The sequence below is a fragment of the Neolamprologus multifasciatus genome, chromosome 9 (assembly GCF_963576455.1).
Source record: "Neolamprologus multifasciatus chromosome 9, fNeoMul1.2, whole genome shotgun sequence".
Classification (NCBI taxonomy): Eukaryota; Metazoa; Chordata; class Actinopteri; order Cichliformes; family Cichlidae; genus Neolamprologus; species Neolamprologus multifasciatus.
In genome coordinates this window covers 25973003-25989598 of record NC_140447.1, presented here as the reverse complement: position 1 = coordinate 25989598, position 16596 = coordinate 25973003, and the positions used below count along the sequence as shown (strand labels likewise).

The 16596-nt window shown below is 38.8% G+C and overlaps 1 protein-coding gene and 1 long non-coding RNA gene across 2 annotated transcripts; one reads left to right on the top strand and one right to left on the bottom strand.

Annotated features, from left to right (window-relative positions):
* Window positions 1-10001: 10001 nt before the first annotated feature.
* LOC146511679 (uncharacterized) lies at window positions 10002-13017 on the top strand. Its single transcript, XR_014876187.1, has 2 exons — window positions 10002-10917; window positions 11406-13017. It is a non-coding gene; the product is annotated as an uncharacterized LOC146511679 (long non-coding RNA).
* Window positions 13003-15993, bottom strand: LOC146511678 (uncharacterized). The gene is made up of 2 exons (XM_085173144.1): window positions 15603-15993; window positions 13003-14925 (listed from the first exon to the last, which is right to left on the bottom strand). Exons 1-2 carry the CDS (start codon window positions 15756-15758, stop codon window positions 13003-13005), a joined length of 2079 nt encoding a protein of 692 aa, XP_085029270.1. The 5' UTR covers window positions 15759-15993.
* Between the last annotated feature and the right edge of the window lie 603 nt (window positions 15994-16596).

Genomic DNA, 16596 nt, shown 5'->3' with positions numbered 1-16596 from the left:
GAAGCATACTTAAGATTTGGCATGACCACTGTCATTCTTCAACACAGCATGGACTCTCTTAACTGTTTTCTTGTCATTTCCTTCACTTTCAGCTCATTAGAATTATACAAGCTCTGTTTTTGCCTTATATATTTTATGTCCAAGTACCTTTACATGTTTCAATAAATTGCTACGCCTATTCCTAACTTTCCTACCAAAACATCAAAAAACAGGAGATGGCACAGAGCTTTTCTTTCAGTGGCCCAATGAATCACTGATGGAAACAGCCCCATAGCTTGGCTGGATTGATGCAAATGTCTTTTCACCTAAAATTGAAAAAAGCTGAATGTCTGCACTTTTTATGTTGTGGGGTTATGGTGGTTAACATGTCAAAATTCGAGAGTAAAAAAAACAGAGTAACCACATATAACCACAATCATTACCTTTTACATTAACTTCTTCACCTCCAAATCATCCAATCTGTGCTCACTGAGAGGGGAAAACTACTGTATTTTCAGCGGGGCTGTTCCTTCAAGTAGTATAACCAATACTGCAACTGCAGCAATGCTGTATGCTATAATATCCTTATGCAGCCTTCAGTTCACTCTAACACTGTCTAACATAGGAAGAAACGGGCGTGCCCTGATTACTAAATCCCTCCTTGGCTATTGTAAGGGTCTCTTGCCCTGCTTGGGAAAGCAGAGTGGCGTTCCCCCATTAGCGTCTGCTTTGCTGAAGGTGATGGATTCTAACATTATGTGAAACTGTACATACACTCGCATTACCTTCCCTCTTATTAGTCTCATGCACATAACTTATGAAACCAAGCAGCTCACATGCAATGTCACTCCATCCATTCCTTATTGACACCTTGTGCTCGTTGAGTGGGCTGCAATGATTTGGCTTGATAATAAGTCGCCTGACTGAGTCCATTTTTTTTACCCAGGAGGCATATATTCCACGGTAGAGCTGCTAGGAGACGATAAGACGGCGAAGAGATAACGGCTATTGGTATGCCATGTTATAGCACCTGAGAGGGCGTTAATTACCGTGCTTATGGGTGTTTGACAGGAATGCTGAGAGGAGAAAAGGACAGCAAGGTATTGTCAAGAGTGCACAAGGCGTCGTTATCACAGGATTAGGATTTCTGTGGCGTCAAGCTAAACAGTGTAACATCAGGAGTACACAAAACACAGCAAAGTTGTTTGAAATGAGTCAGCTGGTTTTTCCTCTCTCTGTGTCTCTCTGCTTAACAATGTTTGATTTAAATTTAAAGCTGATGAGCTGCAACACAAAGATGTCCAAGTTTAGATACGGGCCAACTTTCTACCAAGTGATTAATTAATTTTCAAAGTAACAGCTGCAGCTGCTTAGTTTGAATCCCAGTGGTTTTCTCTTACTGCGTTCTGGTTTATAACATTGAAAATGTTATTGAATTTATGTATAGTATACTATACTCTTAAGCCTAAATGCTGTGAAGCAGTTGATTATGACACCTCAACAGCTGGAAGCCTTATAGCAAAACTCAAGTTTTTTTTTTTTTTTAATACCAGGGTCTTTAGTTTTACTCATTATAGAATGGAGCCATATACTGACAGCTGTGCAACACAAAACTAAGGAAAGACACAAAGAGTCAGAAGTTTACAAGTTCATCTAGACCAGTGGTTCTCAAACTTTTCACGATGAGTACCACCTCATAAAATATATGGCTCTTGAAGTACCACCCTTATGACCAACATTAAAGTACAGTAGTATAGGCCTATTTAACACCACATACAGTTTACACAAGACAATTTTTTTTCTTATATGAATACTATTTATTTTAAATGTCATAAACGGGACGTGACAAGTGATAATAATAACAACTGTACTGCATTAAACATTCACAGCAGGTGGGATATCCAATCTTTAAGTGCAGACCTGATGAACCCTGCTTCCAGGTCCCAACTACTGTGCATTTATTAAGGCTGTTGTGTTTTTGACATTTTTTTAATGCTTTGCATCTTGTTCTACTTAATCTGAACAAGCCCCTAAAGAAGTCAGTGATTACTCTTTGCCTCTCTCGGTTTTTGTCATCACTATTCATTTTAAAGCTCAGTTTTAAAACCTTACGATGTAACTACAGACCCGCCCATGCAGCAGTATATTAATGACTAACCTTATATTGCAGTTGTTCTCCTGCCATGCAGTTATATTTGTTCCTAACCATCTGGAACCCTCATTGAGGGTTTATATTATGCTAACCATAGCTGTGTAGCTACCCACCACCCACATCATTATATACCAGCTAGCCCAACTTCAGTAACACTACAAACATCACTGCTGTTTAGTTTTCTGTCTTCATTTATGTTGGAAGTGATAGCAGATCTGTACATTAAAATTTTTAGCAGTTAAGCTGCCGGATTTTTAGCTTCACGACCCTCCTTCATGGTTCGTGCACGTCGAAACTCAGTTTGCTCTTCGTGGCGTTTCGGCCGATGATACGAAATACCATCATGCGGTGGCCTCGCTGGATCCGCTGTCCACCCGCCATGTGATGAGCCCCCTCCGGTATACCCCAACCCAAGGGAAATACACCACTTTCAAGGCGCTGCTCCGATGCAGAACGGCCAAGAAACTCCTCTCTCTCTCAGGCCTGGGTGATGGTACTGCTCTCGAGCTCATGGAGAGCACGCTGTCCTTGCTAGGAATGGTATATTATTTAATCTGAAAAAAATTGGAGATTTCCCGCGTACCACCAGAGAAAGCCCAAGTACCACTAGTGGTACACGTACTACCAGAGAAAGCCCGCGTACCACTTTGAGAATGATTGATCTAGACCAGCGGTCCCCAACCCCCGGGTCTCGGACCGGTACCGGTCCGTGAGTCGCTTGGTACCGGGCCGCGAGAGTTGAGGCTCAGGTGTTAAATGTATGGTTTTCAAGGTTTTTATCGGTTTTCAGCGTTATTTTGTTATCGTTTTTATCGTTAACTCGGTTTTCCTTGGTCTTTTCACGTGTGTTATGAATTAATCTTCTTTTTTTCCGTACCGGTACTAGTTTTATTTTGTATTTATCCGCGACACCTTAAAGGCCGGTCCATGAAAATATTGTCAGGCATAAACCGGTCCGTGGCGCAAAAATGGTTGGGGACCGCTGATCTAGACCACACTTTAACTGGATACAGTTTGCATATGAACATCCATTATTTTTTCAACCCTTGTATGAATAATCCTTTTTCAACAAGATTCAGAACTCCTTCAGTAATCTTAACGTGCAGACGAGGCTGATCAAGGGTGTCTTTATTATCCTCCAAGGGGCAATTTGTTATACAATCAGCAGAAATCAAACAATAATAAATAAATAAATAAATAATAAATAAATCAAATGAAAACAAACACACTTGGAAAAAAGCAGCATTGGAAACACAGTGAGCTTTTGAGCTCATTAGATAAGGGGTGGCTAGGCCTTGTTCAAACTTCTAACTTGTTTCGCTGTTCATTTTGAATATACCTTTAAGTCTCTTTTTCTTTTTTTAGGTTCAGTGACTCATATCAGCTAACGAAAAAAATGTAATAACAGATTCAATAAAAAGGGCTGTTGAAAGAAAAACCACATAGCTCACAATAAAAGTTCTACAGAGAACATCCACCTCAAACTCAAAGGTCAGCTGATCATCAATTATAGTGCCAAGATGTTTAGACTAGTACACAAACCTTTAACACCGCAGGCGAGATGGTTGTAGAATCCATCCTAAAATCAATCCAAAAAAAACCCCCAATCATCTCTTTAGTGTTGAATAAGAACAACTTGCACCAGTCCTAACAACAGAGCCAAGATCAGATCATCACTACACAGTAAAGTCACATTGACTGCGCTGTATGCAAACTTAAAAATATGCCGCCTCACGTATTGGCTTTAGCGCTGGTTGGTGTATGGCACAAATAAATAAGCAGCTCTGTGGTGTTCCAAAGCAGCAGAGAAGAACATCAGATAAACACCCTTATATTCAACATATCGAGCCAGCTTTTATGAATGTAATAAATACTTGCAAACTCTCCTGCTAAAGCCTTGGGCTACTTACAAAATTCTAAAAGAAAAAGACACCTTTTTTTTTTTAATGTGCAAAAGTCTTTGCACCCTCTAAGTTTGGCAGGATCATAGAGTGCCCAGTGCATCATCAGTACCGCTGCATGACCTAAAACCAATCTGGAATGGGTTCAGATTTGCCTGCACTGTGTGTGGAAGCATCTCTTTAACTATCATCTCAAATTACTCCATTATAACAGAGGCAAATGTCACAGGCCTGTGGTCATTAAGTGGCTTAGGAGCGGTGTTTTTTGATAATGATATTGTCATTAGTTTCATAGGTATTTTCAGGATTTGGCATTTTTACATGATGAGCTAATGATGGCAGTGGGATGAGAAAATTAAAATGCCTCCAAAGTTAATAAAAATCCAACCTTACGGGGACAATGAATGTCTATAAATAATGTCATATCAAACCATACAAATGTCGATGAGACCTGAAACAGAAAAGATCATGGCTCTAAAACAAAATTTGGGGGGAAATGTCACTGACACTCAAACTCTAGACACTATGACTGACAATACCAAGATGATCTAAATGACATGTTGAGCCATCAAATAGTTGTTGAGAAATCTGATTTAAAAATAGGGGAATTTGGCTGTGAGTCTTTCGTGGTTTTAATCAACAGCTCTTCAGATAACACCAGCAAATAGTATTTGTGTCATGGTCCTGGGTCATTTTGACCCAGCGTTTTGTGTTTCCTTGAAGTTCATTTTTGTGCCTTGTGTTTATTCTGATTTTGTATTAGTTTAGGGTTGAACCTGAAGTTTAGTGTTTTATCAGCCCTACCTGTGTCTGTCCTCGGTGCTCTGTTCATGTCCCCGTGTTGTGTTGTAAATCAGTCTGTGTGTTTCCTGCTTTACTTTGAAGGCTCGTGTTCTGGATTTCCTGTTCTATTCTGAAGGTCTGTGTCTGTTGTCATTGTGTTCAGCTTGTGTCCTCCAGTCGTCGTGTGTATTAGGATCAGCTGTTCTCCCCTCCTGTGTGTGATTACCCGATTACCTTGTGTGTGTATATTTAGTGGGTGTCGGTCTGTTTGTTATCGGCTCGTCTGCGTTCATCTGTGTATCGCTGCGTTCTTGGTATCCTCCGTCTGTCTGCGTCTCTCTGCCTTTCACCCCGTGTCCTGAGGATTTCTAGTTGCTCTTTAGTTTTCCCAGTTTAGGTTTCCGTTAGTATGTCTCATGATTCGTTGTCTGTTTCTGCCACTGTCACCTGTAAATAAACTCTCACTCATATCATCAGTCGGCTGACTGCATTTTGGGTCCTCCTTTCATTCCACAACACGACTGCTGCCCCAGCCGTGACAATTTGCAGATAATATCACAATAGGGATTCAGATCAAGCGAGTAATCTTTCAGGTAACTCTTTAGTTCTGAGGCTCAAGGGCAGTTTTCCAAAATGCACAGGATTAGGTAAGTTTTCGCATGTTTGTGTTGTTTGGTGTTTAGCTCAGACTTGCAACATACACTTGGTAGTTGAGTCTGTTTGAGGTCAGATCGTGTTCACACCATAAACAAACCTCTGGAGTTCTTTTGGAACCGGACCGAGAACACCTCCAAAGGGTCTTGGTCCGGTAATTTTGGTCTGTACACAGATGTGATTACTGTGTTCAAATCTGCACAGGAAAAGCCAGAGTTGTATTTAAACTACTAAACACTGCAGATATGAAAACACTGAGAAAAAAGTCAGTGGGAGTCATTTTATTGGGGCTTTAACTATCTGTGCAAAATTGCACTACAATATGTGTTTGTTTGTAGAGTAATACAACACTCATGTCACAAGAAAACTTTTAATTCTAGCTTTGGTATCATGTCATTGTGGGAACCACTGAATGTGAAAATGACAGTAAACATAACTAAAACTAGTTGTTGTGTTCATCCATTGCAGTTGAAAGCACGTGCATTGAGTTCCGGTACATCTGGTAGGTCGTAGTTGAGGGAAACAATATTCTCTGCATAGCTAATGTCATCATGCTTTTTGATGTTTGCTTTGATTGCTGTTCCATTTCTTTTTGTTCATGTTTTAAATCTCAGTTAACATCATCGTTCTACTCTGTTTCACCTACCTTTGTCCTTCTTTCCACCAATTTTGGTTATCGCCTGTGTTATTTGAGCTAGTCAGTACACCTGGCACCCTAGCTGCTCACTGTTGAGTTGGCAGGCTGTCTTTGAACAAAAGGTCCACTGCAGTCGGGCATCGGCCATTCTCAAGTTTGTTTTCCTTATGTTTTCTTGTTAGGGTTGTTCTTTGACCTCTAGTCTGTTCTGGGACTTTTGTCCAAGTTTTCACCTTTGTACGTTATTTAGTGTGTGTTTTGGTCTTTCTCTCTCTGGCCTTTGCCTTTTCCTCATCCTTGCTTTGGTTGCTTCAATAGATGACAACCTGCGTGTAACCTCGGGTGTTATTAAAGTTTGGGATTTTTTACTTTTGCCTGTCTCTGTTCTCCTATGTTTGGATCCTCTCTGCTGTGAATCGCCACAGATGAATATAATAGGGAAAGTTTGAGTAATAACCTCTCATGTAACCTGTAATTTCAATTGGTTTTAATGTAGTTAAACAGCAGATGTCCCTACATCCATGCTTCTGTTCTGCAATTTACAAAAATAAAGCTGGTGACTAAAATGCGCAACCAATAGGAATGTTGTGCCAAATATGATTTTTTAAAAGAGCATAATGTGGGGGAGCGAAATCTCTTTTACAAGCCTTAAAATGAATGTGCACAGACTGAGAAGTAGGGGTGGATTTTAATAATCGATTCATCGATTAAAATCAATTTCTTCTCACCCGACGGCACGGACACAGTCGGGGCTGAAAGCCGACAGCTCGCTCCGCGCTTTGTGTTTATGCCCTTTTTGCGCTGATCATAAAGCTGTTAGTTTTATCTCTCTCCAAACAATATTGACCGAACCAGCAGCAAAAGAAGATCCAAACTAAGCTTCACATAAACATCGTCGTGAATTCCCTCTGACTTTTGCTGTTTTGCTTCCACCACAATAAAATCACACTTCATGCACAGCTCTCTCTCTCTGACACACACAGTACACTTCAAGAACAGTTTCCCGTCTAAAAATCTGTTTTCTGCATTATTCGCTTGCTTGTTACGCACAAGACTACCGTTGTTTACAGCGCTGTCGGCCGATGTTTTTCCTTTTACTTACTTCGGAAAAGAAAACCTAATTTCTGCCGTTCAATACTGAACAAATTTAAACTTTTTAAAATTATGCAAAATGCAAAATGCTTAGCCGTGTCTCTAATAAAACCGCTGTAACTTCAAAGGTAATGTTCATATGTTGATTAATGGGTTTCTTTCGTTTTTGGTGTACTGCAGAATATTTTTATAAAATCCCAGGCCAGGAACATCACCTTCATGTTTTTCTGTGTTTTATCTTCAGCTACTTTGACACAAAGGCATCTGCTGTGATGCTCACACCTTTGATAAAGTCTGGAAAGTGTCAGCTTCCTTTTTATAGATACACAAATATGTAAATGTACTGATCTGAATTATATTTCTGACTGTCTGAGGCAAAATTTCCCAGATTCAAATCGAATAGAATCGTGAATCGAATCGATTCAGGATCTTGTGAATCGGAATCAAATCGATTCTAGAAATCAGTGACGATACCCAGCCCTACTGAGAAGTTTTCTCTCAGATTAAAAATGAATGAAATAAGAGAAAACAAGAGCAATCACTGAGTAGCTCCCCATTTGGGCAGTTGGCATGGCAACAAGAAAACACTGCTCTATCTGCTCTTTATAGGGATTATCAACACAGTTGGGATGCATCCTTGGTCAGTCTGACACTAAAGGAAAACGTGCACTGAAGGAAAGCTACTGTGTGCATTTCTGAAGTGAAGTAAGTCCTAGAAAGTAAAATATAAAGAAACAAAATTATTCCTTTTCTAGTTTAACGTGTGTTTGAGAACTTTGCATCGAGACACATAAGAGAAACTTTGCACTTGGAGAAAACCGAAGTCAAATGAATGGGAGAATTGACATCTAACACTTCAAAATGTGCATAAAAAAAGTCTTGATGCATGCTCAATGATCAGTGTTTGTTGTTCCATGGTCATGACAATTTGCATATCAACGATCAAGGAACTGACCTCATAGCCCATAGTTGTTTATAAGGCAGGGAAAACCTGCAGTCAGCTGAGACTGAAGTAGTCACTTGGATGAGTGATGAAAAGTTTCTTCCATTGAAAACGCTCCATCCAGATGAGCAGAATCAACTTTTGGAGTGCTTCTAAATGTTTATTTATTCCAGATATTTTTATTACTTACACAACAAAGCCAGCTAAACAACAGCAGCTGGTTATAAGCTTACTTGTTCATGTCTAAATCCAACAATTTCCACTTCAAATAAATTTTCACTAACACTGGCTAACAGCAGATAACAGCAGTACTTACCGACAGAAAAATTCAGGATATCCTCAACTCACCTCAGTATTGCTGGCATGTCACTACTTTAATATATTCTACTTATTGTTCAGTATTGTTTCTTTATTAAATTTATTTATTTTTCTATCACACCTTCCAATGTTTATATGGCGTGCACACATATTAACACTGCAAGGTCAAAGTTCTGTTTTATGTTATATTAATACATCTTTCTTTGTTTGAGTTACCTGGGGTTTGGCTTCTCCTCCTGCCTGGCAAAAGGTGTGTCATCTGGTTTAGCTAAACTAGTATTTAAGTTCCCCCTGTGTGTCATTTCAGGAGGTCAGTTTATCTTATGTTTGTTTGAGATTTTGTTAATTGTTATCTTGAGTTTAGTCTATTTAGTTGACCTCTTTCATTGGTCTGCCTGTTTAAGTTTTGGCTTTGTTAAATATATTTTCATATTTTCGGGTCATTAAAACCCCTTTTTTGAGTTAAACACCTGTGTCCTTTATGTTTTACTGCTTGGTCCCTGACAAATAGTAAAAGTAATTTCTTTAATGTATTTTTTAAAATCAGTATTTAAATTCTTTAGATATTTTTTGCAATCATGTGTTTGAATTGGCTATATTGAAACCTGTTAATTGGGAAATTATTTAAGTGAACAGATACAGTTTCTAATGTAACATATGTGTTAAATACTTTTGAATTTCACCCAAAACACCTTTTTTTAAAATTAAATATGTCATTTTGCATCTCAATCTCCTACCTGTGTGATCTGAGTCTGTGTGTGCGCTGCGTGGTGACGTAGGCGCGTGCACGTGTGCCCGGTCACAGCTCCTTTCAGCATGGCCGGAGGTAAGTCACTGTTGCTCTCTGCTAATTAAAGTTTGTTCAGAGCCCAAGCTGCAATGTGAATACAGCCGAACCGCCGCGTTTTTGTTTGTCATTAAGAGACTCATTCGGGATAAGTTTTGTGGAGGGCGGAGTTCGCTAATATACGCTTTTGATGAGTTTTAGCCGAGAACGCAGCTGAAATGCTAGCATGCTAAGTTAGCCTGATCGCTAGCGGCTTGTGAGCGTATTCGCTGCAGTTGTTTTTAACAGCGTGCACTCTTTTTTTCCTTCGTCAGGAGAGGTGTACTGGCAGTCACGTGACACACACAGAACAGACGCTTATTTCTGTGTTGCAGATGTGCAGTAAAGAGCCAAAGACCCAGTACTGTCTCCTGCCTCTTACTTTCACGCCAGAACACAACGCAAAGACGGGCGTAACACATGAACGGGTTACACTGAGATTCACTTTACAGAAGCGCCAACTTTGTACGGAAGCGTAGAGCTGCCACCCAGGCAAAAGAAAAATACAAGTGTATCACGTTATAACGTGAAACGTTTATTGTTCTAACAAGATACTTTTCACGTTTGTACAATATACTATCACGTTTGTACAATATACTTTTCACGTTATTACAATATACATAATTATCACGTTCGTACAATATAAATATTATATTGTACGAACGTGATAATTATATTGTTTGAACAATAAAGTTTTCACGTTATACCATATATTTTATTGTTCGAGCATGATATATTGCCGTAAAACTACGGAAGCGTAAAACATAGTGAAGTGGGTGACAGTGCAGATCAAAGTGCGAGAAAATGGCTCGTTTATTGGAATTAATTAAGTTCTATTTTATGCTTGGATTGAGGCATGGGGAGATTTTGCTGTTATTGAGCAGTTTGGACAGTATTGTGATAAGCATGCGGACACTTAGAAGAAACCTAAAACGCATGGGACTGTACAGGAGAAAGAATGAGTCCGATCCGATTGAGGTGGCACGATTTCTTATTGATCAACTGGAGGGACACGGGAGGCTCCATGGATACAAACTACACCACCTGAACTGCATTCAGGCAGGTTATGTTGTCACGCAGAGTACTGTGAGACATTTACTGAAATATCTTGACCCTTACGGTGTTGAGCAACGACGCAGAAATCGCCTAATGCGACGCACGTATGTAAATCCTGGACCAAATTTCATGTGGCATGTTGACTCCTATGACAAACTGAAGCCTTTTGGAATCTGTATAAATGGAGCTATTGATGGCTTTTCTAGAGTTATGATTTGGCTTCATGCCTATTCAACAAACAATGATCCCAAAGTCATTGCTGGATATTTCATAGCAGAAGTTGAAAAGAGGATGGGAACACCTGCTAGGATTCGCTCTGATTTGGGAACAGAAAATGTCATAATGGCCGAGATACAACGATTCTTGCGCTGGACTATGGATCCGAACGTCAGAAACTGTTTTATTACTGGATCCAGCAATCACAATCAGCGTATTGAAGGCTGGTGGGCCTTTCTGAGACGACATCATGCTCAGCACTGGATAAATCGTCTCCAGGAACTAAAAGACCATGACTGCTTTTCTGGATGTTTTTTGGACAAGCAGCTCATATTGTTTACGTGCCTGAACGTCATCGAGGTATGTAACCATGTTTATATTCTTTTAATGAGTCATTGTGTGTGTGTGTGTGTGTGTGTGTGTGTGTGTTAGAGAGAAAGAGACACGGAGAGAGAATAAAAAGTTTGCTTTAACACCCACCATGCACCGTCCCTATTATCACTGCGTTCAGGATATGAAAGAATGCATATTTCACTGGCCAGAAACATAAAATCACACTGTCTAAAACAATTCACGTTTAATAATTACTTTAAATTTTACACAGTATCACGTGTCTACCACTGTTATTCTTGTTGTTGTTGTTGTTGTTGTTGTCTTATTTTTGATAAACTCTGTTTTTCTGACTGTCACTGTGTGGTGCTTTTGATTGATTGATCGTACTTTATTCATCCCGAGGGAAATTGGGTTAAGGCTGCCAGCCGTGCCAGCGCCGTTTTGGGTAACATGTTGAGCCAAGAGAAATGTGTTCTTTTACTGATATGAGATTTTTAATTTTTAATATTTAATAGGAGGAGCTGCAGCAAGTTGCACATATGTGGAACACCCACATAATACGCAGAAGCAGAAATGCAGTTGCTCCAAGTGGACGTCCGATTCTCATGTACACCATCCCTCATCTCTTTGGAGGACAGGATCATCTGAAAGAGGTTTCTCGGGAGGCAGTGGATGCTTGTAAGCAAGAATGTCAACAGAGAGGACCTTATACCTGTGATGAAACCGTTTTCAGCTTGTGTTGCCTCATAATGTCAGAGAACTTCTTACTTCCACCAAGCACAGCAGATGAATCCATTGAACTGTATCTCTTCCTGAGAACCTATATACCGAAGGACTTATAAACCTAAATATAATTGGGCTTTGGGAATTTTTATGCACATATTTTTTGGTACAATGTTTTATTTGTGCAATAAACAATAGAAAAGACAATCATTATTATTTTGTTTGGATTTTCGGTTGAAGATAGTAGCAAGCAAGCATGTCTAAATTTATTTAACCAAATCTGCGTACTCCAGTGAAGAATCAAAATTAAAGCAGGTCCTTGTATTTGTATTGCTTTTCTTTTTTTAAATATTTTGACTGAGGCATTTATGCAAAAAACAGGCGTTTGCTTCCCATCTAAAGAAAACATCTGACACCTGTTTATTAATTGAAATGAGAACATTGAAGTAAATGCTTGAATACGCAAAATGTTTTAAAAATAAATCAGTAGAAAGACTTGCATTGAATAATCTCAACCTTTTGGCATTTCCAATTATTTTTTAACTGAATTTCTATTATATCTGATTTCTGTTTTAAGACTGTCGAAAAAACATTTTTTAAACTGCTGATCCTATACATTCTCATTCATGAAATATTGTTTTCAATTTTACTGAACACACTGTGCAACTGCTATTCATCCACGAACAGTTTCTTGTAAACTGGTAAATGTAAAAATTTTGCATTATTTAATAATTAACAAACACTGTTAGATGTTAGCCTCCCTTTTATTTGTGTTCAAGGACAAGAAAACACAGACTCTTGATAAACACTACAAAACTTAACTTATGTGCCAATTTTCTGTCTTTTATTCCAGTCAACTATTGCATCAAACACATTGCCTTCCAAAGTTATTCCCTTTAAATATGTTCTAAACAAATGACTGGTGGAAAGGTAAAAAAAAAAAAATACTTGAAAATAATTAATATTAAGTCTTTTGAATTATTACTAAACAAAACATCCCCTCTAGCAGACATGTTGTATCCTACAAAACTGTACCACAGACCTGTGGAAAAGGACCTTGACACATGATAGATAGAACTAATAATAAGCATAGTTCACCTCTTGCTGCTAACCATATGAACTTATTAAACATAATTATTTAACATTTAAACTAGTAAAACTTTTAAGTATGAAATTTTAAACTGAAATTTACATTTTTCATGGTGGAAACAAATTGATGTTATCCACAATTTTTTGAAAATAAATTCAAATATCCCTGAAATTTAAGCTCTTTCTTTTTTTATACAATGATGTGTTCCCTGTTTGTGGGTTTAACAAACTTTAGAGCTTCATAGCCAGTCATTGTTAGTGCAAACCTTTCATTCTTGGTTTAAACATGATGGACTTTAATCAAGCTATGCTGAACTCATAAGAGCTTTTAGCAGCCAAAACATTGTCCAGTTCATTTCGTAGTTCTGGGTAGGACGTGTATGTCCATGGTAGTTCCAGAAGAGGGCCGCATGTGTGTGCCACAGGTCGTCGTGCCAGTCCATCCACAGGCGTGAACAGTACCTCAACCTTGTCAACACAGATGACATCTGACCCAGTAAGAAACCTGAACATCCTTCTGAGCCCTGTATTGTCAAGTCCTCTGATGTACTGGTGCAGAAATCTGAAGCTTTGCTTTTCTGCTTGAGTGGTGGGAGAGGCAGTAAGCAACTTCAAAAGCTTTCTCGTTGTTGGCTTTTTATCTTCATACATTTGTAGGACATCTTGTGGGCTTTGAAAAGCTTCTTTTAGGAAGTGGCTTGCAACTAAGGACATTTTCTCTGCGGCATATGCTGGTTTTTGGATTAATTGTTTGTGTGCGACTTTCAGAAGAAGGCCTTTTAAGTTCTCTTTGGTTGGAAGCACTGATACATCCAGGCGATCCATGAGATCCAGCACTTCATCCCTGTCTTCATCTGAAAGATCTTCTTTTAGTGCCCTTGTTATCAGATCTCTATCTGATTGACTTAGGTAAAAGAGAAGACTTTCAAACAGCAGATCATCTGATACTTGATTCTCACCGAAGATGAGTGCCACTGTGAAAACAGGAGCAAGGCGACAAGGGAAATATCCATGGTCTTGAAATCCCTTCAGTAAAATTCTACCCATGGATTTCCACTCTTCTTCCTGCCATTTAGGAGACAGTGATGGCACTCTGAACTCCTCTCCTTCAGCTGTGTTGTCCACAAACTCTGACCAAAATGCAGCATACACATCTCTTGATACACCATTTGCATCAGCTCCTCTTTCATCAATGTAGGTGTATTTTAGAGGGTGTATGAGGAGTGCTGGATCTTTGAACTGGCTGATCATCTCCTCCAGAATAGTAACCCTGTGAAGTTTGATGGTAACACAGACAACATCATATGATCCTGCAGAGCTTATTGCTTCATTGCTTATAGATGTATCTGGACTACTGACTGCTGTGTTTGTTGGAGGAAGTGTAATGGATGTGATGACCAGATCATCTTCCTCAAACTGCAGGAATGGTTCATCTATTACAGTGTCATCAAGTTGACAAGGCAGAGGCTCTCCAAGGTAGGGTCCAATCATTACCTCAGATGTGTCGAATAATACATCTTCATCAGCATTCCTAGATTCTGATGATGAGATCACAACAGTGTGAGAAGCTTCTTCATCTCCTTGATGTGAGTCAGTCAGTTGTGTAACATTGTTTACATGTGTTTTCCCTTTATCATAAACTTCATCATCTTCATCATTGGAAAATCTTCTTGTGCACAAGTAAAATCTCAACATTCCCATTTTAAGTGCTGAGTAGAGTTCTCCAACTGTGACATTTTCATCAAATATGGCCTCTTCCTGATAGTCTAATATGTTATGACTGAACACCTCCCATCTTCCAAATTTGCTTTTTCCACTTGGAAAGAAAAGATCTTTAGCATACTGTAATATGTCAGCTTTTTTGGAGTCTTTGGGCACATCAAAGGTCCTTGTTCCTCCTCCTCTGCGCTTTCTCACTTGCTTACCTTCATGGATCCACCCTAACTCAATTTTTCGAGTCTTTTTCTCAGCCCATTTGTTGTTTTTTGCATATGTTCTTTTTCTCTTAGAAACAAATGCCTCCTCATGATCAGGTTTCTTCTCATTTTCATTGATTCCCATCTTTTCCTTCAATTTTTCAAGCAATGAGTTTTTTCTTGATTCCTTAGTACTTGCACCACTGTTTTCCAAGCAGAACCGCCTGGCAGCTATCCGATCACCATATGTTGGGATGTAACCAGACAGGGTCTTGTCATCCATGAAATCAATCACTGTGGCATCAATCTGTAATAACAGAGATATTTATTACTATACAGAAGTACAAGGTATACCTGCTGCCACACCACATGAGGTACCTCACTAAAAAAATTTATGTACATTTCACATGTGTTTTGATAATTGTCTGTTATTATTTTAGTGGCAGCCATCAATATTTAGCATTTATTCTTTTCATCTCTCTATGCCAGCAACATTAATGAGATTATCTAACATGTTATTAATAGAAATATTACAGTATATACAACGCCCACTTTTGAAAAAGTAAATTAGTATTCACGTATCTTTCAGTTGCACAGAGCACAAAGGGTTGAACTCACTGTTTTTTTAAATTGAAGCCAAATATCAATATAAACACAGTTTAATTCATTTGTTTTTAGATAAACAAGGAAACATAGTGCATCACATAATATAGCGATATATTTAAGAAACCTGGAATCTGCATATGGGTTAAGTAGTAACGTGGTCATACAACGACCCAGTTTTATACAGCGGGTTAATTTGTTTTACATTCTCCATTCCATATAGATCCACACCAATGCAGTTTACCTTTACGTCCTTACGCAGTCAAAGCGAGAGAAGCGAAAACCGCTGTGGTTGCTAACTTAGCAATATGTCATATTTTTAGACGCTGTAACTTCGTAAAAAGCGAGTTTTACAAATTTCCCCCTCACGAGAGCACTTACGCGTTCTTGTAGCATTCGTAAGAGACAGTCCTCAGGTACACCACGATTCCGAAGAAATCTCAGAAGTGGGCTATCAGTGTTTGTGTCCATGTTGAAAGCAGGGCATTCAAAGTTAAGTGCCAGTTCTGAAGAGCGTGAGCTCTCCACACCTACCATGGATTTGGGTTTCCGAACGCAACACGTTTTACGTTCTTACAATAAAAATGTTATTGTAATGGTATTTTTTATAACGTTTGTACAATATATGATCACGTTCGTACAATATAATATTTATATTGTACGAACGTGATAATTATATTGTACGAACGTGATAATTATATTGTACGAACGTGATATTTATATTGTACGAACGTGATAATTATATTGTACGAACGTGATAATTATATTGTACGAACGTGATATTATGTTGTTCAAACGTGAAAGGTATATTGTACAAACGTGAAAAGTACATTGTACAAACGTGATAGTATATTGTACAAACGTGATAGTATATTGTACAAACGTGAAAAGTATCTTGTTAGAACAATAAACGTTTCACGTTATAACGTGATACACTTGTATTTTTCTTTTGCCTGGGTGGCAGCTCTACGCTTCCGTAACTTTGCACTAATGACCAGAAAATGGGAAAAATAATTGTTGCTTGTTCAGTTATGTCAAATATTTCTGACACAAAATAAGAGCTGCAGACAGCTGAATAGCCATTTAGATCAAAGTCTCTTCTGCTCAGTGTTCCTGTCTTTGACACGTGTCCTCTACCTTTATCTTCTGGTTGGTACACAGGTCTGTCTGAACAACCATGTAGTTCATGTAGTTTTTTAGCTACATTTCAGTCAAATGTGCAAGTTAGCTGCTGTGTTCCCTGCACTTTTATCTGTCCATCGACCCATCCATTTTCTTCTACTTATCCAAAGTCAGCTCATGGTTTCAGGATATTCCAGCTGGTACTAAGTGGCTCTTATTACGGGCTGAGCATCATTTAAATGCCACAGTCTAC

What these genes read in the sequence shown, in the direction of transcription:
- LOC146511678 (XM_085173144.1), bottom strand. Translation starts at nt 15,758, where the DNA reads ATGGTAGGTGTGGAGAGCTCACGCTCTTCAGAACTGGCACTTAACTTT. An exon ending in TACGAATGCTACAAGAACGC is followed by an intron (nt 14,926 to 15,602) that starts GTAAGTGCTCTC and finishes CTGTTATTACAG; the next exon opens with ATTGATGCCACAGTGATTGA.